The sequence below is a fragment of the Cadophora gregata genome (assembly GCF_030347475.1).
Source record: "Cadophora gregata isolate MNR1 chromosome Unknown scaffold_9, whole genome shotgun sequence".
Taxonomy (NCBI): domain Eukaryota; kingdom Fungi; phylum Ascomycota; class Leotiomycetes; order Helotiales; family Ploettnerulaceae; genus Cadophora; species Cadophora gregata.
The window spans coordinates 337,786-360,459 of record NW_026695932.1 but is presented as its reverse complement, the minus strand read 5'-3'; the positions used below and the strand labels follow the sequence as shown (position 1 = coordinate 360,459).

Genomic DNA, 22,674 nt, shown 5'->3' with positions numbered 1-22,674 from the left:
GAGACCAATTATTTGGATAGTGAATTTAGTGAATATCTTCTTCTTTTTGGCATCTGTGCATGTTGTTCCCTTTGTATATAATGACGTTTTTTCTTCTTCTAGATATATTTCGACGTCAGTCACTTTGGTTCTTTTTGTTTGCATTCTCGTTCCGCGAGAACAATTGACCAATCGTCATGAATATCATAAATTGTTCATTCGTGCCTGCCATAATACCTGCCACAATGCCTTCCAAACGCCGGGGTATCGTATCACCAGGTATACACACACATACGTACATACATATATGCCCCATCCCTCATCCCTCATATGTCATAATCACTATCATCACCCCCCAACCCAAGATCTACCCCATCCTTCTTCGCCCCATCAAACCATCCCCCAAAATCCAATTTCATCAACAACCGATCCACCCTCCCAACCTTAGTCGGCACATACGCGCCCTCCTCGCCACGTACCAATTCCGCAAAACCATTATCCCAGCCCTCCTTCTCTTGATCAATATCCCTTAAATTCTTAACCAATTCCTCAATCCCGCTCTTCACCCGATTCGCAACAGTAACCAGCTGCTCTTTGATATCCCTCTCCTCCTTGTGGAAATCCGAGAAGGCATCGACGACACCCTCATCGGTTTCCAGATCTAGTGACTGCCAGATAGAGTGGACGCGGTAGACTAGAGCGACGAGATGGTCGATTTGTTGAAGGAGGTGGTAGAGTGGATCGGTGAATGAGGAATTTGTTAGGAGTAGACTTGTCGCCAGCGCGGATAGATATCTCCTATGGGCGTCGGCGAGAGTCTGTGGATCATGAGTGTTTATATTCCCAGCTTGTTGGCGTGGTTCTCGTGCTGCTTGGAGCCATATATCGTCGCCGTCGTCACCTGAGCTTTTTGCAGAGGTGGGTCGCGACTGTGCGCCACCAAGCCAGGTCTTGAAGCCATCCCATGTACCCTTAACAACTTCTCCTTGAAGATATGCTTCTGTCTCCCCCAGGAAGAAAACAGCTGCGCTACTAGTTGCCCAGACGCTACGCATGGCTTGGGATCGCTCTTTACCACGATTTCGCATTGTTCGGACTTTATTTCGCCCAGCAGTCGAGCTGCCATAAGGAGGCCCTGGTGGAGCCGGGTGATCTCGGCGTAGTGAAGTAATTTTCCAAAGATCTGTCAGACGCAGATGTGCTCTGTGTATCGACAAGAGATACGCATTAACACTCGAGTAGGTTTGGACATCCGCAGGCGTGAGAAACAGATCCAACGGAGAGGGAATATGTAGTGATAGCGAGACAGGTACCGAAATTAATAGATTCTTGAAGGGTGTGGAAACAATCGTAGATGCAGATTGCTGTCCTTTGGAGGGGGTCGTTGAGCTTGACTTCGTAATAGACAGCTGGACGAGGTCTCTGGCGAGTTCAAGAAGTTCGTCTTCGTCCTGCTCATCCTCGTATTGGCCTTGAAGAGCTCCCATCGCGGCCCACGTGCGTGCTAGAACCGCAGAAACCTCGCCGTCCTTCACGACGATGTTGCCCATCCCATCTCGCTTATCGTAGCCAAGATTATCAGCTCGTCTCCATCTTGACCTGATCTTATCATCCGCCTCGGTGATCAGGGCAATTGCAAACTCGCCACGACCAAGTAGGAAGAATTCCCGCAAAAGAGACAATATTTCAACCACTTTGCTGAGAGGTAGAAGTTTTTGCAGTGTTGTCTGAGATAACGAAATCCGGATGGAAGTGATAACCCTGGAGAAGTGTGCGCTGTTGATTGGAAATTTCAATGTTGAAAGCTGCTGTAGATGAGATGATAGCAGATCCAATTCAGGAGACTTCGCACTAGATACACCTTTGACTCGAATGTGGTTGAGGGATCGGCCTATAAAGAGCAACGAGTTTGCTGTTGACGTCGACACAAACGCAGGTAATAGTTCTGGCCTGCTTTGATATTCCTGTGACTTATCAGAAATTGGTCCTCTTCCTTCAACAAGACTTACTTACCTGAATATCCCCATTCACTACTTGAACAAAAAAGTCCTCCCTTCCAAAGCTAGGCAACCTCCCATACAGCACCCAAGCAGAAACCTGCTTCAACCACGCCGTCTCCGCAACCCGCACCAAACTCAATGCCGCCTCTTCAATATCCACATATCCCGTCTGCATAGACTCACACAACCGATCAATAACCATCGCACCACTACAATTCTTCCCATCCCCTCCACCACTACCACCCCTCATCATAAACTCCACCACCTCAAGAAACCACTCCATCCTCCTAGTCCACCCGGAGAACTCCCCCACAATAGCCGTCAACGGCACAATGTTATACGCCCCCACAATCCCTGCATCTTTCCTCAAAATACCATCTTCCACTTCCAAGACCTTCCGCTGGAACTTCGCCAGGTGCGTCGATTTGATAGCCGTCGCTACAGCCTGACAGATACTGGAAGGGTGCGAGCCGGCTATAGTAGCTGTATGTGCAAGCAGCTTGCAGTGGAGATTGCTTAGGTGGGCGATGGAGGAGAGGAGGGCTTTCTCGGGAGGGGAGAGTATTGAAGTGGGGGATGAGTGGTCGGCGGTGAGGAGAGGGGAGGGGTGCCCGGAGAGCGAGAGGAGAATTTCGTGGAGCATGGTGGGGATTTGCATCTGGTAAATATTAGCAGATTCTGTCTACCAGGCGTTTGCTGCTGCATACGGAACTCTGTCCCCTCGACGACCTTGGAATCTATCAATGAGGTCCTGTTTGAGCAAAATGAAGGTGCCGAGAAGTTCGAAGCGGCACATTGAATCACAACATGCTAGATTGTTCTATGCCTTTGGCGACTAACAATTTCCTGCGCCGCTGGGTGTAGCTGTCGCTGTTGTCGTCATGCTTTCGCAGGGAGATACAGACGAGTTGAAGTCGGCAGTCGCGTAGATGCCTTGGAGGACGCGATGAGGCACGTGATGTGTATAAAACACGACTTGATGGCAATCCTCCTTTGTTAACTTTCTAGACTTTGATCATCCAATCGCACAAACACATGTTGTAAAATCCTCGCAATTCCAAAGCAAGGTCACATGGCAGAGGCATAAATAAAGCCGTGCGGGAGTGTATACTCTGCAGTATCAAACCTCAACATGGTTGTATACGAATCAGCAACTCTAACCCAAATCCTTCTGAAGCATTTACCTATCATCATTTTCGGCCTTCAAATCACAATTGTTTTTTCTTCCACTAATTCGACCTTCAGCCCCAAATTAATTGATATAGCTGTTAATCCAGCTTGCAGACTAACTAACCTAGAGAATCCAACAGGTTATGATGCCTACCTTATCCCCTCCACTGCCGAAAAACACGCTTTTCTCGGGCAGGGCGCTGAAGCGAGGCGCTAAGGCTGCTTGGACAATAACGCAATATTCAAATTTCAGCGTTCTTCGCTTAATTACAGGGTTTCGCTACAGGTGTGTTTGAAACGGCAGTGAGGGGGCAGGTATGAAAATATACTATTTTAACTTCCTCACCCGTTCTGTCCTATCTCGTCCCATCCTATCATGATAAACATGCAAGAACGCACTCTACGTAATGAGCAGTAGTATCACGATATCATCTCATTCCCCATCATCTCCTCACCGCCCCTCTCCGTCCCTTCAGTCCGTATCTAGGCAGGACGAGATTGTCATGCGCTACATCATTTACATACACCATTGTGCATGGACTGAACTGCAGAAATGGCACTGTGGTATCGTGCTATATCATACTATACTATACTACACTATGCTGTGCCGGATTATACTTCTACTCAGCTAAATACCATTCACGCTTCATGTACGAGAGAGTAGATGAAGGAGAGGTTAGGAGGAGCGGACAAGAACGTCGTTGTACTTACTTACTGTCCTGTACTACAGAGCCTCAGCTGCCTGGTTGTGATACTGATCCTTAATTTTGTGAGTGAGTGATTAATGGAGTTTGGTATGAGTATGAGGATATGTAATAGCGTTTAAGCTCTGCACATCGTGATCCAGTAATTTTTGGGAGAAAGAGATACACTGATCATAATCATAATCGTGATCGTGATTGGGGAACTGTAATATGAGATGAGATGAATGTCAGCTTGTAGTGAGCTAGCAAGCAGTATTAACTGCTGATGATGATATTCCCAAGGTGGCAGTCTCAATCTCAACTGAGACTAAGGTTGGTAAGTAGTTAATATTCTATCTGCTTAGTACCTAGGTGCGGAAGTATGTTCGCTACCTACCTTCGCATTAGTATGAATATCAACACTTCAAAACTTCAACACTTCAACACCTCAACACCCTAATACCCTTCCTCAACACCCTCCCTCAATCCTCAATCCTCAATCCCTCATCACATCTGACTACCTAGCTGGGCAGATAGATAACAACCATTCCAATCAAACAAACATCCATCCATCCATCCATCCATCCACCTATCCACTACCCCACACCCCATCCCATCCTCATTCCTCCTTAATCCCCATCCCAATACCCGTCCCCATACCCAATCTCAATCTCAATCTCAATCTCAATCTCAATCTCAATCTCAATCTCAATCTCAATCTCAATCCACACACCTCCAACCTCCAAACTCGCTATCTCATCGCCAGCTTTAAACGATTTCACGATAGGTAACGCTACGGTGGCAATGGCTCCATTGGCATGGAAAGACTCTCTATTAGCATAGACAGAATCTCTATCCTTATGGAGATTCTTCCATAACTATAGATATTCTTTCTATACTTAAGGATAATTTCTATCCTTATAGAGATTCTTTCTATACCTGTAGAACCTACTTTCTCTGTTAAAGCGTGTTTTATACTTAAACTTTAATCCTTCTATATAATCCCGCTTCTTCCCCTCTCCCTTTTCCTTCTCTTTTTATCTCTCTCCACGGTAAGTATCTCTCTATAGTAGGTCTCTCTCTATAGTAGGTCTCTCTCTACGGTAGGTCTCTCTTCACGATAAGTCTCTCTCTACAGTAGGTCTCTCTCCACGATAGGTCTCTCTCTACGGTAGGTCTCTCTTCACGATAAGTCTCTCTCTACAGTAGGTCTCTCTCTACAGTAGGTCTCTCTCTACAGTAGGTCTCTCTCTACAGTAGGTCTCTCTCCACGATAGGTGTCTTTATAGTTGGTCTCTCTAATCTTTCTACAGTAGGTCTCTTATAGTAGGTAAGGAGGGAAAAGGGTCCGAAGGTCTAAAAGTAAGAAGGTTTAAAAGTAGGAAGGTCTGAAGGTAGGGAAGTAAGTAGGTAGTAGGAAACTGTAAATGTTATCTATAGAACTAAATATATTAAAATAGAGGAAAATCTATATTTATAGAGAATATTTCCATTGGAATAGAGAGCCGTTGCCACCGTAGTGTAAGTAAGGAAGGTAAGTGAGGTAAAGGTACCCAGTAGAGCAACATCCTCATCCTCACCAGCTTCACCAGCCTCGCCAGACTTACTGTAATACTTTTTTTCCACTCTAAATCCGGGAGTGCGGGCGTAGCGTTGGGCAGCAATACCGATACCTACAAGAGGATTGAGCAAAGAAGAAGAAGAAAATGAGGCTGTAGGCTGTAGGCTGTGTGTGTGTGTAGATGAATGGATGGATGAGTGGATGAGTGGATGAGTAGATGAATGTATGAACGCGAGTAAACTAGGTAGCTAAAATGGCGTTGCGCTCACCTCAGCTCAGCCTGCTCTCAAGTGAAGGGAGGTATGAGTTGAAATGAAATGGATTGAAATGGAATAAAATAAACTGAATATATCTAGCCTTAGCCTTAGTATCACTTAGCCTCACCTAAACTAGTATTACCTGAACTAATATCACCTAGCCTTAGCCTCACTAAGTCTTAGCTAGATAAAGCACTTTATTTCTCTATTCTTTAAAGCTAAGTCTAGGTCCAGATCTATCTATCTCTTAATTTTCTATTATCACTAATAATATTAGAGTAGTAGTAGTAGTAGTACTAATACTATAGTAGAAGTAGTATTAATAGTAATATAATTCTAAAAAAAGAAAAAAACAGAAATTAAATCCCTCCCCCGCTAAACCTACGCATAAAAATCAATAGCATGAAATATAATACTTAAAATTATCTTATCTTATCTCATCTATAACTACTACTATCACCCGGTACATTTCCTATTCCTATTCCTATTCCTAATTCCTAATTCCTAATTCCTAATTCCTAATTCCTAATTCCTAATTCCTAATTCCTAATTCCTAATTCCTAATTTCCTACTTGAAAATTCAGTAGGTTCTAAGTAAGTAAGTAAGTAAGTAAAAGCCCGATTAAGCTATCCGTTTATCTATTTATTTATCTTCCTCTTCTTTCTCTCTCTCTCTCTCTCTCTCTCCCCTCCCTCCTCCTTCTTCCTTTTCTTCTCTATAAGCTAAAGCTAAAGTTAAGGTTAAGATTAAAACTAAGTTCAATAAGTACTGTAATTAATTAATCTTTTAATCTATTATAGCACGAAGTAAAGTAAAGTATAGGACCAAACGAGACGAGACTTTAGGGGATATAACCAGATGTCTTATTACCTGTCTGTGTCTGGAGGCTTGCAAAATTTTGCTGAAGAATTTTGTCGATAGGAATAAAAAGGAATATAGAGACTGATCTAGAACGTTTCGGAAGGGGACGGGACGGGGGATGGGGGGGGTTTGTGATGGAGCAGTGGAGAAAAAGTAAATAAATAATGAAGGGAAAGGAGAAGAAAATGAAAAAGCAAAAAAAGTAAAGAGATTTCCGCTGTACCCCGCGCTGCTTACTGCGAGTTGTAAATTACCTCCGGAAGGCTGGCTGGCTGGCTGGCTGGATAGATGGACCGAAGGAAGGATGGATGGAAAGATGGATACGTGATGTGGTAGGCGGACCACGATCGTCTCCTCTCTCTATTCGCATTCTGCCATTTCATCGCACCGGGCAGTAGCTCAGACACGAGAGCAGGACAAATACCTCCCTCGTTGACTCCAGAACAGTGACAACAGAGACAGACAAACAGACAGCGAGTACCTCCCCTCCTCCCGGGAAGTGAGTAAAAAGCAAGTTAGGCAAAGAAGGCGAATATCGGGACCTTGCCCAGCCTCCAGCCTAGGTACTGGGGCGTGCGTATGGAAGGTGTTTATCGGGATTCGGCGTATCTGGTTGCCTTTCCTTGGGTGAGATGAGACGAGACAAGATGGGACAAGACAGGACAAGGACAAAAACGGGAATTTGCATGCGTCGTGGGTGTCTTGTGTGCACGCGACTGCAGAATTCTGTTTGTCGGCCTTGTGATTGATGGATGCTGGAGCTAGAGCTAGAGTCTTGCGATGACGAGTGAGGTACGTACGTACCTTGAAATTTGAAACTTGACTATGTGAGATGTGAGGGCAAGGCGAGCGAACTTGCTTGACTCACTTACTGTGTACGTACTCGTAGACTTGTTGCGTGTCGGGCGAGGCTGTGGTATTCGAGCTGGTTAAAGCACAGCAGGGCAATAATGCAATTCCAACCCATCTCCCAATATCACATCACGATCCTGATGTCCAGATGGAGTCAGAATTGGGTATACATGAATTGCCACTGGTCAGTCAAGACATGGATATTAAGCTCATAGGCCGCGGCCCACTGAACCCAGGAACCGAGGACAAGTAGGAGGCTGCCAGCGTTCCATGGCTTGCGGTTGCAGCCTCGTCCAGCCATACGGAGGAAAGAGGCTTTATCATTCATTGAAGAGTATGAGGCATTATTTGCCCTCACTTTTCGCCCTCGTTGCAAGAGCGTGGGAGAAAGTTTAGTTTCCGTTATCGGGAATATCGCCCCGTGGAGAATTAAGGTTGGCCTTGATCGGGCAATTGGGATAAAAGTGCAGAAAAAGAGAGTTTGGGAGATAGAGTCTGGACCCGAGATCTAAACTCTACCCAACTTCAGATGCTTCAGATGCCTCGTACTGTAGCATGGGAGTGCTGGCGCTTGCTTGACCCCGTGCACAACTCAGTTGTGAGGGAGACCACGAATTGTGCATTTGACTGCAGAGGTGTCAGGTCGTACCATGAAACTTGGGGCGTATAAAACAGATCTTAAGCGCAAGTAGTGGAAAGGCAAAAAGGGGAGAGACGTATGAGAGATGGACCCTACAGCGATGAACGCTGTACTTTTCTGCGGGAGGGAAAATCCGGAAAGGGTCGTGTGAGAAGAACCAAAGCATGTGAGTGAACTATTGCAGCCAGAGAGGTTCGTGAGAATTGCTGGGAACGGCTGTCGCGGGGTGCTGGCGATTTTTGATTCGCTTGACTGCTGTCTGGCAGTTGATGGATTGGATTGGTCGAGGTGGATGGTGGGGTAAAAATGTTGTGGTCCTTGGTTGGAGGAAAGAGGACGATAGAGGGTGGAGGGGTTCGTTGATTGGGGTGATACGAGACAGGTCGTGCAGATTTGGCGGTAAACGTGAAAATGGATGCATCTCCATGTATCTCCATGCATCCATCTGCATGATATCTATCGGCTGCACATGCAAGTATTTCAGGCCACCTGAACGGTCCGCTGCTGTCAGTGAGTGGTACGGTGCGGAGCGCTGCGGTGCGGTATTGTGGCTGCAGGTGTCAGTCAGCCAGAGAGGATGGGAAGGATGAGGGCAGGCCCGGCCCACGAGACATCCAGCTTTGGTGACGGGAGTCAGGTACTCAGAGTGGAGTTCTCAGCTTATGCTATTCTTGTACGATTCGAGTAATTCGAGGCTGTATTCCTTCCAGCTCCGTCTTACAGGATTAATTGCTCGCTCACTTGCTCGGCTCGCCCTGAAATCATGATGACTGTCTGAGGTGAGGTGACGACTCATCATGATCTTGAGTTGGGCATCATCTAGGCAGACTCGTTTCGTTTCGCGCGGGAAAGAGGTGCGGAAAGTAAACAGAAAAAGCGATGCGAATTAACTAGATCAGTAAATGGTGCCAACGCTGCAAGTGCGGTGCTTCTCCGATGGGAGATACGGCGAAGCATCCCGAAGGCGAAGCTTGCGTCTCCAATGTGATGTTGCCAATACCTATTATTTTGCTCTCCTCTTGCTTGGGCTTGGGGGGTCGGAGGCAAAAGGGGGCTCTGTTGATGCGAGACGAAGCGAAACGAAACGAAAGCAAACGAACGTTCGAAGTAATCACATCGCACCTGTCATCGAGTCGAGGACATGTTACTCCGAGACTACGAGACTACGGTCATCATGGCGATACTTTTCGTACTTCGTACGTATGTGTTCCGATAGATGAGTGGTTTGGGACAATGTGAGGACCCGAGTGCCAAGACGGGTTTTCAGCGATTGGATGGTCGTTCGTTCGTCATGGTGCATCCAAGTTCCCAAAGTGCTCGCGCTGCTCACCCCTCACCCCTCACCCGCTGTCGATAAGGAAAAGCGCTGGGATCGATGAAACCTTCGATGACCAGACATCTGAGCAGATTTCTGCGAATATCGGCTCGACACTTCCTGACTTTCCTCGTTCGTTTGGAAATGCTGAGACTGGTTTGTGATTGATGTGCATTTTGGGGCGACCTACTCTACGACGGAATCACAGCCAGCGCATCTCCGCCCGTGTGTTACTGAATCCTCACTTTTCCTTTCCCACCGCTGGTCTGTCTGCCTGGGGGTGGATACTCTTCTTTGGAGATGGAAATGCGAACTGCCCTCATTCCTCCGGGCGAACTGGAGCTGGCTGACTGACTTGCCTGCAGCGGCGGCAAGGATAGCCATGGGGGTTAGGCTGGGTCGGATTGTGCTTCACGATGGGGTTGTACCCTCGAGCCTCTCTCGCCTCTCTCCTCCGTAAGGTATGGTGGCAGGACAGGGCAGGGCATGCTGTCATCAGAACCGAAGACAAGGTGGGTGGGGTGGTCTGCACGATCCAGCCCGCCATCGACCAGACAGGTGCCCTCGGTGCCAAAGTGTGAAATCCAATCAAGTATTCCATACCACCATTTAATCATCCAATTATCGCGCATGTTGGGGGCGCCAAGAGGCTCGATGCTTCACATCTCATTCCATCTTGGTCGTCGCCCCTGTTTTTCCCGTGCCCGTGCCCTGGCCCACGCCCACGCCCTGGCCCTGCAAACCTTCACCGTGCTTTCCCATCGTCTGTACTACTACTACTCGTGGGCGTGGGAAGCGAGGAAGGGCCCGAAAGCGCAACGCTCCGAATCCATCAGCGAGGGAGAGGCAGGGAGATATCCACTTTTCAACGACCATCAAACCCGAACCCACCTAGGTAAAGACTGATCAACCCCCATGCTTCCTCTCGCTGCTCCCACTTCCTCCCCTCTGCTATCTAATCATCACATCATATCACTCCATATCCCGACATAATTGTCCACAAAACATCCCACTCACTCATAATCGACAGCATTCCAACGTGCTCTCATCCCATTGACCGGATATCCATCCTTCCACCCATACAATACATTCGCCGGGTTTTAATGCTACATCGGTCCACCAACCTCCACACTGATGCACCTTCAAGACCTCCCTCCTCCATTCGAAAGCTCAACCATGTCAAGTTCAAATTGCGGAATCAACCGATCGTAGGTAGCTATTGCTTTTGTTCAGAGTTTTACTACTGCATCTTCGTCGACGTTTACCTGAATTAAACACCGCATACTTTGTGGAGCAATAAATACTTGCATACTCCCATGCTCGATATCGACGCCACCAAACAACAGCTTTCGTGAACATCACACATTCATCCATCATGTCCCATTCAATACGAAGATACAAGACCGACATCAGCGAGCGTAGTGCCGCAAGTCATAGCGGCGAATCTCAAGACTCCCAAAGCACAACCCCAACATCACTCTACAGCAGTCCGAGTCCCTCATTACGGCAAGCCACAGACCTCTACTGCAAAGAGCAGTACGACATCTCACCATGCACAACATTTTGCGCTCGCTCGTCCACAGAAACATACTCTTCAACCGTTGAATCCTTCGAGGAACTCTGCGAAGAGCCCGAATCTTATGACCCCGAATATGAAGTCCCCGAATACCGCGACCCCGTCTCGCACAACCTCCGACCTTCCACTCCCTCCGACTTCGCCGAATTCTTCCCAACCATGAACCGACTCTGCATCCGACACGACGACACCACGCACGACGGGAACATGAACCTGCGAGTCGACACCGAGAGGAGGAGAGGCACGATCCAGCTCTTCCACCTGAAGATGAACGACCTCAAGAAACGCGAATTCTCTCTTCGCCGGTACGAGCGCTCGTCTGGCCGAGAAGTATGCCATTCAGCACGCAAATTCACGACTCCCTCGTCTGAGAAACGTCCTGCTATGGCAAGGTCCGTATCCAATGCATTGGCCAGTATCGTGAAGCCGGACTTCAAACGGGCAACTTCGGCACTGTCCTCGCAGAACGCTAAGAAGCCAATCAAGCGTCAAGACAGCGGCTATGGATCGAACTCGGAGGATGAATTCGACGAGGACTACTTCCCGAGTCCGAAATCCAAATCAGCTATCCAAATCCCTTCCAATACAACAAAACTTGAGTTCAGCAACTACTCACAAGTCCTCGTCAAGCGTCGAGGTGCTAAATCGTCGAAACGATACGAGTTCGAGTACTGGGGCCACGACTACACGTGGAAGCGAGTCGTAAAGAAGGACGGCGATGACAAGGAAGTCAGCTACCACCTTTACCAAAACGAAACTGGCAACGCCATAGCGCACATCGTCCCCGAGCTTCGAAGTCGAAGTCAAGTTCGCGAGGAAGAGCGCAACGGCGGCTGGATTAAGCCCTGCTCATTATGGCTTGCGGACAAAAGCGTCATGGAAGCCGTCACCGACGTTGCAGAGTACGTACCCTATCCAATTAGAGATTATCACCATCCCTAGTCTAACATCCCTCCCCTCACAGCGTAATCATCGCAACCGGCCTCATCGCCCTCGTCGACGACAGCATCAAATCGCACTTCCACGCCACCCACTCCTCGTCCTCCTCCTCCTCCTTCAACAATAACAACCGCCCCTCCCTCACACGCACACACACCCTCCCCCTCCCCAAACTCGGCCTGGATCTCGAATACGTCGGTCCCCGCGCGCTGGTCGAACATATGTTCAAGCGGAGAAATAGCGGTGGTTCGAATAAAGACCGCGATGCGAGGCCGAACCCGAGCCCGTTGAGGGCGAATGCTGTTACGGCGTATTAGCTGGCTTTGGCGGCATCGGAGGGAAATACACGTCGACAGTAGGAATGTCTCGCAGTGAGAGACGAACAGGAATGGGAAAGGGATTGGGTGGGAATGAACAGTACGGCGCAGTTGCGCTGGTTGGGTTATGGGATTACATATATGGATACAGGGATATATACAGGACCGCCCTAGATCAGATCAGATCAGATCAGATCAGATCAGATCAGATCAGCTTCCCCAGTCAAGCAGGCTGGTAGGAAGGTAGTCTAGGGCGGGGAGAACGTTTCTACAAACAGGACAGAACAGCACGGGAAAGGACAGCACTGGATACATGTACGTTACGATAGGATTGGACGGAACTCACTTTTCTTGCATTGGGATGGTTTGATAGGATAGGATACCTCGGATAGGAACTCGGAATTGGGACTTGGGAATCTAGGTATAGGGTATGGAACCAGACATGGCATGGCTTGGCAAGGCATGGGACGGCGCACACATTGGCTGGCATATTTATTTTATATTATATTATATTATTCATTTATTTAATGATATGCATGTATGTATGCATGGCGTTTTGCATTGGGGCTTGTGCTTGAGATCGGGGTGTGGATTTAACTTCTTCCTTCCCTTTGAATTGTTAGGGAGGATTGTGGATGTGGATATGGATATGAATATAAATTGGAGGATGGTTCTTATTCTTATTCATAATATTTTATTTTATTTTTCAAAAAAATTTGTCGTATCTTCTGGGTGTTGTGTTGTGCTGTGTTGATTGTTGTGTCATTTGCTTTAGTGTTAAAACTGCCAAATGTACTATACCATTCCATATTCCGTACTCCGTACCGTTAGAGACGAACGCAGAAAGATTCTTTTCTTAACTCACAACCTGCTAGCTATAGAAAGAAAGGTATAAAACCTCTCTCTCTCTCTCTCTTGAGTTTCCCTCCTTCTGTCTGCAGCAAGAAACCCCCAAGTCACGTGGTGTGTAGATTGGGATAATGGACAGGGGAGAGAGAGGGACAAGAGATAATATCTCCTCTCCTCTCCTCTTCTATTTTTTTTTTTTTTTTTTTTTTTTTTTTTTTTTTTTAAAAAATTAGAGTCCCTATACTTACTTATTCATGCTTTTCCAGATACTTTACTATTCTTTCTCTTGATACGTTCGTTATTGAGTCTAGAATAAGGGAAGAAAAAAGAAAAGAAAATCCCATTCTGCCTGGACAATAATAGTATAAGCAAGATATGTCTCTTTTTCAATACAAGTAGTTACTCCGGCCATCGCTTTACGCCTTTTCATATTACATCACTCTTGCACTGTATTTACGGTGCTGCACTGTACGGCACCACTGCACTGCACTCAAACGAACGTATTCACGAAATCTATAAGTCAGTGCAGTTGAGATACGCGCTAGCACTCCCGCTGGTAAAATATTATAAAAGCCTCACTATAGATCAAAGTACTATATCATTTCAAACATGAGTTCATCGAGTCTCTGCCAGGAGCTGTGCAAAAAAAAAAAGAGAGAAGGGGCATTCAAAAGTTTCCGTGGTTTGTTTTGGTTTTGTGAATTAATGACTGGATTAAGCGAGCCGCTAGTTTTGGCCCAGTCTCACCAACAGCGCTCTATGTAGAACGCAATATCAACTTATGAGCATCTCTGGTTAGCCAGTATTGGCCGAGAGCGACGGTGGAACTTACAGTGTCAGTTTTATGTCACCTGCGTGGGCGATGTGAATCAATTTTTACCTCGACGAGAGAATTGAAATTGTACGGTTTGTTTTGGAAAGGTTGAGAAGGTGGCTCCGAGCTGTATAGTCAGTCAGTGTCTCTTCGGATTACAAGTCAGCTGTGGCTTGAGTTTGGAGGATAGAGGGCGCCACCACCTATCGATCGTCTGCATGAGTAACGTGATGGACTGGGAGTTTGGTGGAGCAATCTGGGTGGTGGGTGGATTATCCTCTGTTTGTGTGGTTTTGTTGAAGCAAGGTTTAGCAGCATATCGGCTGGATGCGGTAGATGATGAAAGATATGCGCATGCAGTAGCACTAGAAATTAATGTCTGCAACAAGGGCAGTCTAGAGAACTTCTACATTTAACGAATATCCAATCATAGTACAATTATTGGACTAATTCGTTGCCAAGCCTCAGGATATTCCTAGAGCCTCCCTCCTAGAAGTCGATGCAGGGTCGAGGTACGGTTGTTCCCCAATAGAAGAAGCACGAATCCCAGTTCGCACCGCTCCAGGTACCAAATGTGTATCAGGCTACAAAACCAGTCAGCGATGCACGACGAAAAAGAAGAAAGAAAGTCTCACGGTAGCAGCATGCCAAACACACGAATTATTCCAAATAGCCGCAGCACCTTTCGTCCAATGCATACGAGCAACACAATCATGATTAACCGTAATCAACCGCAAAATATAATCCCTGATCATCTTCTCCTCAAAATCATAAAGTCCATTGATCCGCGTGACGTGCAGCCCAACTCCAGCGAAAATGCTCTTCCAGCCTGTTTGACGGTTGGTCCGAACGACGGGGTGGACTGGAGCGAAGGAATCTCCGATGTTCAGGGGGGATCCTCGGGGTGACATGACTTCGTATCCTCCTGCTGCACAGGCTGTGCGGAAGACTGGTTGGGCGCATGTGGCTGTTAGGCCATCGAGGAATTCTCGCATGGGTGGTGAGATTCGGTCGTATTTGGAAGGAGTTAGTTTACGTTACTGCGAGTTGAGTCAAGAAGATCATACATCTCGTAACCTGAGCACCAAAGAGTATCTCCACCATGTGCTGGTGTCTCTTCCATGAGAAGACAACTGAAGTCTGACGGGCAAACTTCAAATGTTGCTGGTGTTGTTATTAACTTGTGTCCACCAGGTCCCCTTCGCTAAGCGAGACTCACCATCACTGTGCCATTCTCTTCCAAGATCTTTCGGTTGCTGCGAATCTTTACCTGCCATCGTCTTGTACAGTTTCTTCGCTGCTTCGGAATTAATCACGTATCTACCAAAGGTCAGAAAATGTTTTTCTCTCAAGGACCCAAACGCACATATTCTCATCTGTTTCTCCATTTCCCATAGGAATATTACCAGGGTCTCGATACAGTGGATGCACATGAAGTCCATTTTCCTTCGGTCTCCCACTCAATTCGCCCACCTTATCAGTAAAGTTTTTGAGATCCTCAACCGATAAATCATCCTGATTCTGTCTGAAGAAGACAACACCCCTTTCGCTGATGACGACTGCCAGGTCACGGATTTGCTCTTCTGAGTTGTCGGCTGTTAGGATATCCTTTATTCTTGCTTTGGTGTATTCGCGTCCGATGATGGGAGTAACTTCTACAAATTCGAGGTGGTCAAGGGAGCCGCCATATTTCATGGGCTGAAAGATAAGTTTAGACGTGTCGGCAGCGATCATTTTGAGGACGAATGTAAATCCAGTGGCTTTTTGTGATGCTTTTTTCGATCCTTTACCAGCTTGTTATTGATATAAATCGCATGGACCGCTCCTCTAGAGTGAAGCACGCTCTTTTGCAACTGCCGAAGGAGTTTTTCCGTGCGGCGGTCAATAAAAGCAGTCACACGAAATGACCAAGTGAGGGGTAGCATGCCAAAGATGGGAGTCAAAATACTATTCGCCGTGACATTTAATGATCCGAAACCATTAGCTCGCAAGTCGTCTTGGACCGTGGGGCTGATGTCGAAGGATTAAGTTCCCTTGACGATGCTTGTTGTTGCTTTTGGCTTTTCAGGGTCCCCCTGGCGAAAGTTTCCCCAGATACTGCAGTTTCAATAACTAGTTAGAAACCACGGGCTTCGCCCCGCCCTCATCAAAATCGATTTCCCCCCCCCTCTCTGAAAACCTACCTACCTGCATCTCTACGAAAAGCGATTATAAAACACTATAACTTCATAGAAATAAGCTAGAACACTAATAAACTAACTTACAAGTTTCCTAGTTTTAATTGAATATCTAGTTGTAAAGTTATTAATTGATTAGGCTGCACAGGATTTGCGGCTTAAAATTCAAGAGGTAGCCTAAGGTGGTCTATGCGTAAGGCAAGCTGAAGGAACAGATATTTGAAGTTCTAAAGAAATCAGATTAATTCTATTAATATAACGCTACAGATAAAAATAAATTATCAAATTGAATTAAAATATGTTAATCTTCAATTCCTTAAGATATCTAAGTGTTATATTAAAAGGTAGTTGTGATACAGGTAGGTAGGACTTAGAGAGGGGGGTGGAAAAAGATTTAGATAAGGGTGGAATTTCAGCCCCGCGGTTTCTCACTAGTTATTGAAACAGCTGTACAGTATCCATGTGCGGGGTACCGCCAAGCTATTCACCCTAACGAACAACTCTTCAGTTCTGAAGCCACAATTTTGACAGCCCACACGATGATACAGAAATCCTGATTGTATTCCCGTGTGAATCAAGAGGCCAAGACGGGTGCCGACTTCCAGCCAAGAAATATCCCGTCAAAGAGTCTGTTTACGAACTTTGGGGGGTCGGGGAGGAGGTTGATGATCGTCGGTTTGGCGCGGATGCAATGCAACCTGTAAATTGAAGGGATTGGCGACCTGATTGCCTGACTGGAGATAAGATAGGGCTGCCCTTCGAGTAGGATTCTCTAATCAACATGCTCTGAAATATCGTCAATATGCGTGCTGTACCGATTTCTGCGAATCCTCTTCAGCTTGACTTACGAAGTCATAAACGATGTCTAACGATCTGTTTTTTCCTGACGATTGGCACATTTCAATATGGCCTTGATTATGCGCTTGTGGGAGGGTTTCTCTCGCTAGTATTACCGTTCTCGTAGGATTACTGGGTCTAATGGTTTGCAGAATGCCAGGTTTTCTGAAGATCTACGGGTACTATTCTTCAGAACTTGGAAAATGGAATATTGATGTGAGTATACAACGACAGAATGCTGAGCCAGAACTAATGGATTCCATGCAGCCAACAGTTCAACAACTCATCTCATCATTGATGACGATCGGAACATTTATTGGGTCGCTGCTAGTTGGTCCAGTGAGTTCCAAATTCGGCCGACGACACGGACTATGGGCAGCATCAGCGCTCAATGCTATTTCGACAGCAATGATGCTGGGTACAACCAGCGTGGGAGCCTTATATGTTGCTCGTCTCATTCTTGGTAGGTGTGCCATTCATTTTGGTACCAATTCGCTGACCCTTTTAGGTGTTTCCGTCGGATGGTTCTTCACTTTCTCTCAGCTCTACGTCCACGAAGCAGCACCAGCTCATCTCCGTGGGATCGTTTTCGGATTCTATCAAGTCATGCTCTCAATCGGATCCATCACAGGGGCCAGTGTTGACTTTGGAACGCACACCATAATGAGCAAACGAGCGTACCAAATCCCGTTGGCTATTTTCTTCGTGGCTCCCACAATTCAAAGTATTATGATTATTTTCTTCCCAGAAAGCCCTCGATGGCTTATGGTTCAGGGTCAAGAACAGAAAGCCGAAAAAGCGCTTCGAAGACTTCGCAATAGCAACATTGATGAGCATGAACTCCAGGCCGAGTTGAACGAAATTCGAGGCTCAACACGAGATCAACTTGAGAAAAACAAGAAGTGGTTGTTCGTGGAGATGTGGCGTGGTACGAACCGACGTCGAACTCTTCTCTGTCTTTCTGTCGTCTGTTTCCATGCAGCAAATGGTACGTAGCAAAATATTGCCTGTTGTGACACATGATGCTGATACTTCCAGGTTCGTCATGGGTCAACATTTACACCACTTACTTCCTCACCATTGCCGGTGTATCTAATGCGTTCGCAATGTCCGTCATGATCACTTGCATCGGACTTCTAGGCTGTCTCTTCAGTTTAGGCTTCACCCGGTATGTCGATCGCCGAACGGTAATAATTATTGGTTGTGGTGCATGTGCGATCTGCCAACTCTGCATGGCGATTGTCTGGAATGTCACGCCAGGCTCTGTTGTTGCTGGTAAAGCCGTGGTTGCTTTCATATCTCTCTTCACGTTCTTCTATGTGGCATATTGTAAGTTAAATCCGTCGCAAGTGTCGAATATTCTCTGACTTTACAAGCCCCGACTGCTTGGTTAGTGGGAGGAGAGCTCCCCAATAACCAACTTCGCCCTTTCACATATGGTCTAGCTACTGCTTTGAATTTTGTCGGCAACTGGCTTGGGACATTCACTGCTCCATATTTCATCAACCCTGCAAAGCTTGGTTGGTCCGCCAAGTACGGATATATCTGGTTCGGTACGAACACTCTGCTCGTATTCTTCACCATTTTATTCCTGCCAGAAACAAGAGATAGGACGCTTGAAGAAATCCACGAAATGTTTGAGAACAAAGTGCCGACTCACAAGTTCAAGCAATATGTCTGTACTGGCGTGGAGGGATACGCTGCCCAAGGAGTTGCTAAGGCCGAGGTTCTGACCGAGAGACGCTCTACCCATGGAGAAAAAGAGACGGTAGAGCACGTTGAGGCACATGTACCTGCAAAAGCAGCGTCCAAGCAGGAAGTGTAGTGAAGTTCTGAGTTTTTGAGGTGTTTGAGTTCTGGGGTTTTGAATTTAGCGGGCCTAACCTGATGTGAGACCAGCGCGAAGTGGCGGGACGGACCGCAGCAACGCTTCCCATTGTCCGTTGAAGGCTAGATAAAACTGAGACTCACCCACCCTAAAATTATCAATTAGGTCGCTTTAGCTGGTAGTGACAGAGACCAGCTTCAAATTACCAGACCACGATTGCGATAACTAGGTAGCGAGAAGCCTAGATGCTGCTTTTGGACCATATGGCATCATACTGATACGTCTAGTAAACTCCACGAAGCCAACAAGAAAATGAACCAAAAATAGCACCCATACATAGATTTCTGAAGTTACTATTCACAAGCCATTATTTCCTCATAAAATCATACCAACACCGCCTTGATTCCCAATTATAGTGTGAATTTGCGACTATCTCAAACGAATCGAACTCTCGACGAATAATACACGGCACATAAAAATGGCTGTAAACCCACCAGATGACAGAATGTCATCTCTTTCTGGACGTATAAATGCTCCAAAACCTCCTCAACCACATGATTCAGAGACAAGCACCCAAAATCAATCATCATCACCCTTCCAGACCCAGAACAAGCAACAAGAATCAGCACCACTCCCCAACTCCAGCAAAGACAACTCCCTCTCCCCAAACCTCCATTCATCCACAGAGATCCTTCTCCCAACAAAGTACTATCGGTTTTACTGGACATGTTGCCACTTTAGGCAGAAGGGGGGGATTTTCACGGTTGTGGTATGTATCCTATCTTATATCACCAATCCCATGCACCTAATCCTATTTTTACAAGTTGTCAAACTGAGTCTCACTCCTTCTCCTTGTAATTAATCCGAAAATGACGAACGTGGAGTACAGTCTGTAAGATGGAATATGAATATGTTTACTGACAAATGAACCGAACAGATGAAGAAAAAATGTAACACAACCAACAACCTCCTCGAAGAAACCTGTAGAAAATGCAGACATGTAATCTGTGATTCCTGCAACAAATTTGCGCGGAATAACGAAGAGTTCGATGCAGCTGCACTGCATGCCGAACCGACGTCGATTCCAAAAAAGCGCTTGACGGGTGCGTATCTGGTGACGTGAAAATAGAGCTTAGGAAGCCTTGATGACCGAGTATGGTATGAACGGGCGTAAGGAGTGGGAAATAATTTGTGTGTGTGAAGAAAGGTCGTGTTGTGAATATGAGTACGAATGAATCACGGGCCTGGGAATTGAGTTTGATGGGAATGTGCTCGAATTCTCTCATGCTTGGACAGAGTATAAGTATTATGATATACCTCCCACGCTTGATGATATGCATCACCGACAACTGTTTCCCTACTGTCGAAACTGTAGCGTTCGAAAGAAGAAAGTTTGGACTGAGGGAGAATCTGTTTCCCAATTCATTATCCGACCGTAGTTCAAAAATCCGAAAATTTCACCACCTCCCAAAATGCCGACATCTTCTCCCAATCCCAATCCGCAGCCATACTCCCTTTTCAACAACTCGCCACGCTGGCTATGCTGCAAGACTCCTCCTAACGCAGTCGTTGAATCTCCCGTAAGTAGTCCCTTTCAAAAAGTAGAAAAGTGTACACAGGGACTGATAATGCTCCGCACCAAAGTGCCTCCAAGGAAACGCATTGAGTGAGAAAGGATGTAAGAAATGCCAGCATCAGAAATGTGATCTGTGTTTGACGTTCGATGGGCGAGAAGATGGTGGAGAGAGCTAGAATGGTTGGGGTGTGGGATGAGAGATGCAGGTGTGATGCGGAGGGATTGGAGGGAGATTCGAGTTTGACCAACATAGGGACAGTGTTTTGCTTGAGGGAACGAAGATGACTTTTGGGTTGGGAATAAGCCCGTTCTTTAGCTTTTGCGTCGTGTTAGTCATTTTCTGCAAGGCAAATGAGAAACATTCTGCGCTATCGTGAATGTGAGTAAAACCGAAACTTCCTGGAACTTTTCAGTATATATTCAACTTGTCACTCCCAGTTTCAACACCAGCATTCGACACCCACTTCTCAGTTCTCACTCTCAGCATCAAGCTTCCACTGTTCAACCACATCCTTAACGCTATCTGCCAACCTCCCTGCTTCAACACAATTCACCAATCGTCCCATTCTCGTACAAGCATCTCAATCATCATCACCATCACCATGCACCCAAACGGAGCAATCGCCATAATCATCATCTTGATTCTCCTCGTCTTCGGTGGGCTGACCTACGCTCTCGTACATTGGATTACGAATACGCCAAAGAAAAGCCCTTCAAGTGAGCAGCAAAGCGGCACGACAACTAGTCGGGGACAGAGTACTTCGCAGGCGCGAACTTCATCATCATAGAGGGTGCCAAGCGAGGGAGGTGAATGACGATTTAAAGAGAAAAAATTGGATGGGTATGTGACGAGAGCGGGATCTTGGAAAGGGTTTTGTATACTTCGTGATGGTGGAGAGAGATTGAGGACATGCGAGGGGAAGAACGGAAAATATGAAGAGATGCGAGTATTGGACTTCGGGTAGGTGACAATAGTGTGATGCGGCGGTGTGATGATATATGAACAATCATAAAAACTGATCTCAGAGCAATAACATATACGCAAATGATCGCAGAAGAAAAGAGTAAGAGACAACTGAAGACTTCTTCTACATATGTATATGATGCAATGCTGTGTATATACACCCAGGGTATTACAGTACTGTTCAATCCTGCACCTTCTCAAAACGCCATGTGAAATGGGAGGTATATGCCCATCCACAAATCCCCACCCAAGGAGCCACGACCCAGCCACGATTTTCCCAATTGTCGCTTGTGAGGCGAACAGGCGATCATTGTCCTAGTGGCCTCGCTTGGATTCGCTTCTTGCCAAACTCTTGATTCTGTTGCAAATCGCTGTTTAAGCGATGTGCGCTTGTGAAAGAGAGGCAATCCGCAACCGAGTCGGTAGTGGGGGATACCTGGTCCCTCATTTCGGAGCATCCCAATGTAAACAGATGCCTTTCTTGTTTCCAACGCCAGATCATGCAGCAGCTTAATCTAACTTGTCCATGACGTGTTTCCGGAATTTCCTGTTGACAACTCCGCCAATGCCAAAAGCTGGGACAATACGGCATATTCTCGCAACGGCACTGATAGCCCAGTTCTTCTTAACAATCTGCCATCTGTCTCCCAAAGAGAGCTTGTCTCCTCTGTTGTACAAATCTAGTCCTAGCAAGTGCATAGGTGTGCTGAGGATCTGGATCCCAGCCGGCGCAACAAATTGTGCAACTGTCATTCCGCTCACCCTCTTTTCCAACTCCTTGTTCATGTTCCTGGTCAATACCGGCCCAAGAAGAGGCGGTATATTGAACGACGCAAAGATTGTGAGGCAGTCGCGGAATGCGAAGAGGGCGTAGGAAGGTAGAGGAACAGGTCTGGGCGGTCCGCCAGAGCCAAACATCTTTGCAAACGTCGAGTCCTTGATCAAGCAGAGCCCAACATTAGCTGTCGAAGAAGCTGCGAACTTTGCAGTTCCACCTGTGACAAGCGAGGCAGGTTTGTTTTTGGTAGTCGCAGTCAGAGTATCGAGGGTATTTGCAGTGACGTATGTCCCGCCGTAGAGCATGCAGATGAGGGCGAAAGGCTTCGAGAAGATAAGGTTATGCGGTCGCAGCAAGAAGGTCTTGAACGAATCTTTCAGAGAATTCTTGAGAGATGCCTGCCCCGAGGCATTCTGCATTATAGCCCTGCGAACATGTTAGAGGAGTCAGAGGCGTAGTTGTGGTGAATACTTACTTATCAATGACTGTAATGAGGGGTGCAACCATTGAAGCTGCGCCAGCACCAGAAACAAAGTCTGTTGCCAACCGCAGACCCAGATTCTTTGTATTCCATACTCGAGGCTCTTTTAAAGGTGACTCTGCAGCCTTCGCGATAGGAGCTATTCCCTTCGTCGGGTTGGCCATGTCGAGATTTGGTGCTGGAGATTCCAGCTCCGTCGATTGTCGTGTCATATGGGAA

The 22,674-nt window shown here is 46.7% G+C and overlaps 8 protein-coding genes across 8 annotated transcripts; 4 read left to right on the top strand and 4 right to left on the bottom strand.

The window, feature by feature from the left end:
- Nucleotides 1-85: 85 nt before the first annotated feature.
- On the bottom strand, nt 86-2,865 carry ONS95_014451 (uncharacterized protein). Its single transcript, XM_058508102.1, has 2 exons — nt 1,993-2,865; nt 86-1,943 (listed from the first exon to the last, which is right to left on the bottom strand). Exons 1-2 carry the CDS (start codon nt 2,635-2,637, stop codon nt 306-308), a joined length of 2,283 nt encoding a protein of 760 aa, XP_058355782.1. The 5' UTR covers nt 2,638-2,865; the 3' UTR covers nt 86-305.
- Nucleotides 2,866-10,694: 7,829 nt separating this feature from the next.
- Nucleotides 10,695-12,151, top strand: ONS95_014450 (uncharacterized protein; the record flags this gene model as incomplete). The annotated part of the gene is made up of 2 exons (XM_058508101.1): nt 10,695-11,797; nt 11,860-12,151. 2 exons carry the CDS (start codon nt 10,695-10,697, stop codon nt 12,149-12,151), a joined length of 1,395 nt encoding a protein of 464 aa, XP_058355781.1.
- Nucleotides 12,152-14,278: 2,127 nt separating this feature from the next.
- ONS95_014449 (uncharacterized protein) lies at nt 14,279-14,809 on the bottom strand (the record flags this gene model as incomplete). Its single annotated transcript, XM_058508100.1, has 2 exons — nt 14,279-14,398; nt 14,450-14,809. The coding sequence occupies 2 exons, from the start codon at nt 14,807-14,809 to the stop codon at nt 14,279-14,281; spliced, it is 480 nt and encodes a 159-aa protein (XP_058355780.1).
- A 32-nt stretch (nt 14,810-14,841) lies between these two features.
- On the bottom strand, nt 14,842-15,548 carry ONS95_014448 (uncharacterized protein; the record flags this gene model as incomplete). The annotated part of the gene is made up of 3 exons (XM_058508099.1): nt 14,842-14,978; nt 15,034-15,134; nt 15,181-15,548. The coding sequence occupies 3 exons, from the start codon at nt 15,546-15,548 to the stop codon at nt 14,842-14,844; spliced, it is 606 nt and encodes a 201-aa protein (XP_058355779.1).
- A 773-nt stretch (nt 15,549-16,321) lies between these two features.
- Nucleotides 16,322-19,033, top strand: ONS95_014447 (uncharacterized protein). Its single transcript, XM_058508098.1, has 6 exons — nt 16,322-16,933; nt 16,981-17,044; nt 17,096-17,291; nt 17,337-17,816; nt 17,867-18,157; nt 18,205-19,033. Exons 1-6 carry the CDS (start codon nt 16,794-16,796, stop codon nt 18,651-18,653), a joined length of 1,620 nt encoding a protein of 539 aa, XP_058355778.1. The 5' UTR covers nt 16,322-16,793; the 3' UTR covers nt 18,654-19,033.
- A 1,095-nt stretch (nt 19,034-20,128) lies between these two features.
- Nucleotides 20,129-20,408, top strand: ONS95_014446 (uncharacterized protein; the record flags this gene model as incomplete). Its single annotated transcript, XM_058508097.1, has 2 exons — nt 20,129-20,236; nt 20,301-20,408. 2 exons carry the CDS (start codon nt 20,129-20,131, stop codon nt 20,406-20,408), a joined length of 216 nt encoding a protein of 71 aa, XP_058355777.1.
- Nucleotides 20,409-20,834: 426 nt separating this feature from the next.
- Nucleotides 20,835-21,020, top strand: ONS95_014445 (uncharacterized protein; the record flags this gene model as incomplete). The annotated part of the gene is made up of 1 exon (XM_058508096.1): nt 20,835-21,020. The coding sequence occupies one exon, from the start codon at nt 20,835-20,837 to the stop codon at nt 21,018-21,020; it is 186 nt and encodes a 61-aa protein (XP_058355776.1).
- A 686-nt stretch (nt 21,021-21,706) lies between these two features.
- On the bottom strand, nt 21,707-22,667 carry ONS95_014444 (uncharacterized protein; the record flags this gene model as incomplete). Its single annotated transcript, XM_058508095.1, has 2 exons — nt 21,707-22,400; nt 22,450-22,667. 2 exons carry the CDS (start codon nt 22,665-22,667, stop codon nt 21,707-21,709), a joined length of 912 nt encoding a protein of 303 aa, XP_058355775.1.
- Between the last annotated feature and the right edge of the window lie 7 nt (nt 22,668-22,674).

What these genes read in the sequence shown, in the direction of transcription:
- ONS95_014451 (XM_058508102.1), bottom strand. Translation starts at nt 2,637, where the DNA reads ATGCAAATCCCCACCATGCTCCACGAAATTCTCCTCTCGCTCTCCGGG. An exon ending in TAGTGAATGGGGATATTCAG is followed by an intron (nt 1,944 to 1,992) that starts GTAAGTAAGTCT and finishes GATAAGTCACAG; the next exon opens with GAATATCAAAGCAGGCCAGA.
- ONS95_014447 (XM_058508098.1), top strand. Translation starts at nt 16,794, where the DNA reads ATGCGTGCTGTACCGATTTCTGCGAATCCTCTTCAGCTTGACTTACGA. An exon ending in TTGGAAAATGGAATATTGAT is followed by an intron (nt 17,045 to 17,095) that starts GTGAGTATACAA and finishes GATTCCATGCAG; the next exon opens with CCAACAGTTCAACAACTCAT. An exon ending in GTTCTTCTATGTGGCATATT is followed by an intron (nt 18,158 to 18,204) that starts GTAAGTTAAATC and finishes TGACTTTACAAG; the next exon opens with CCCCGACTGCTTGGTTAGTG.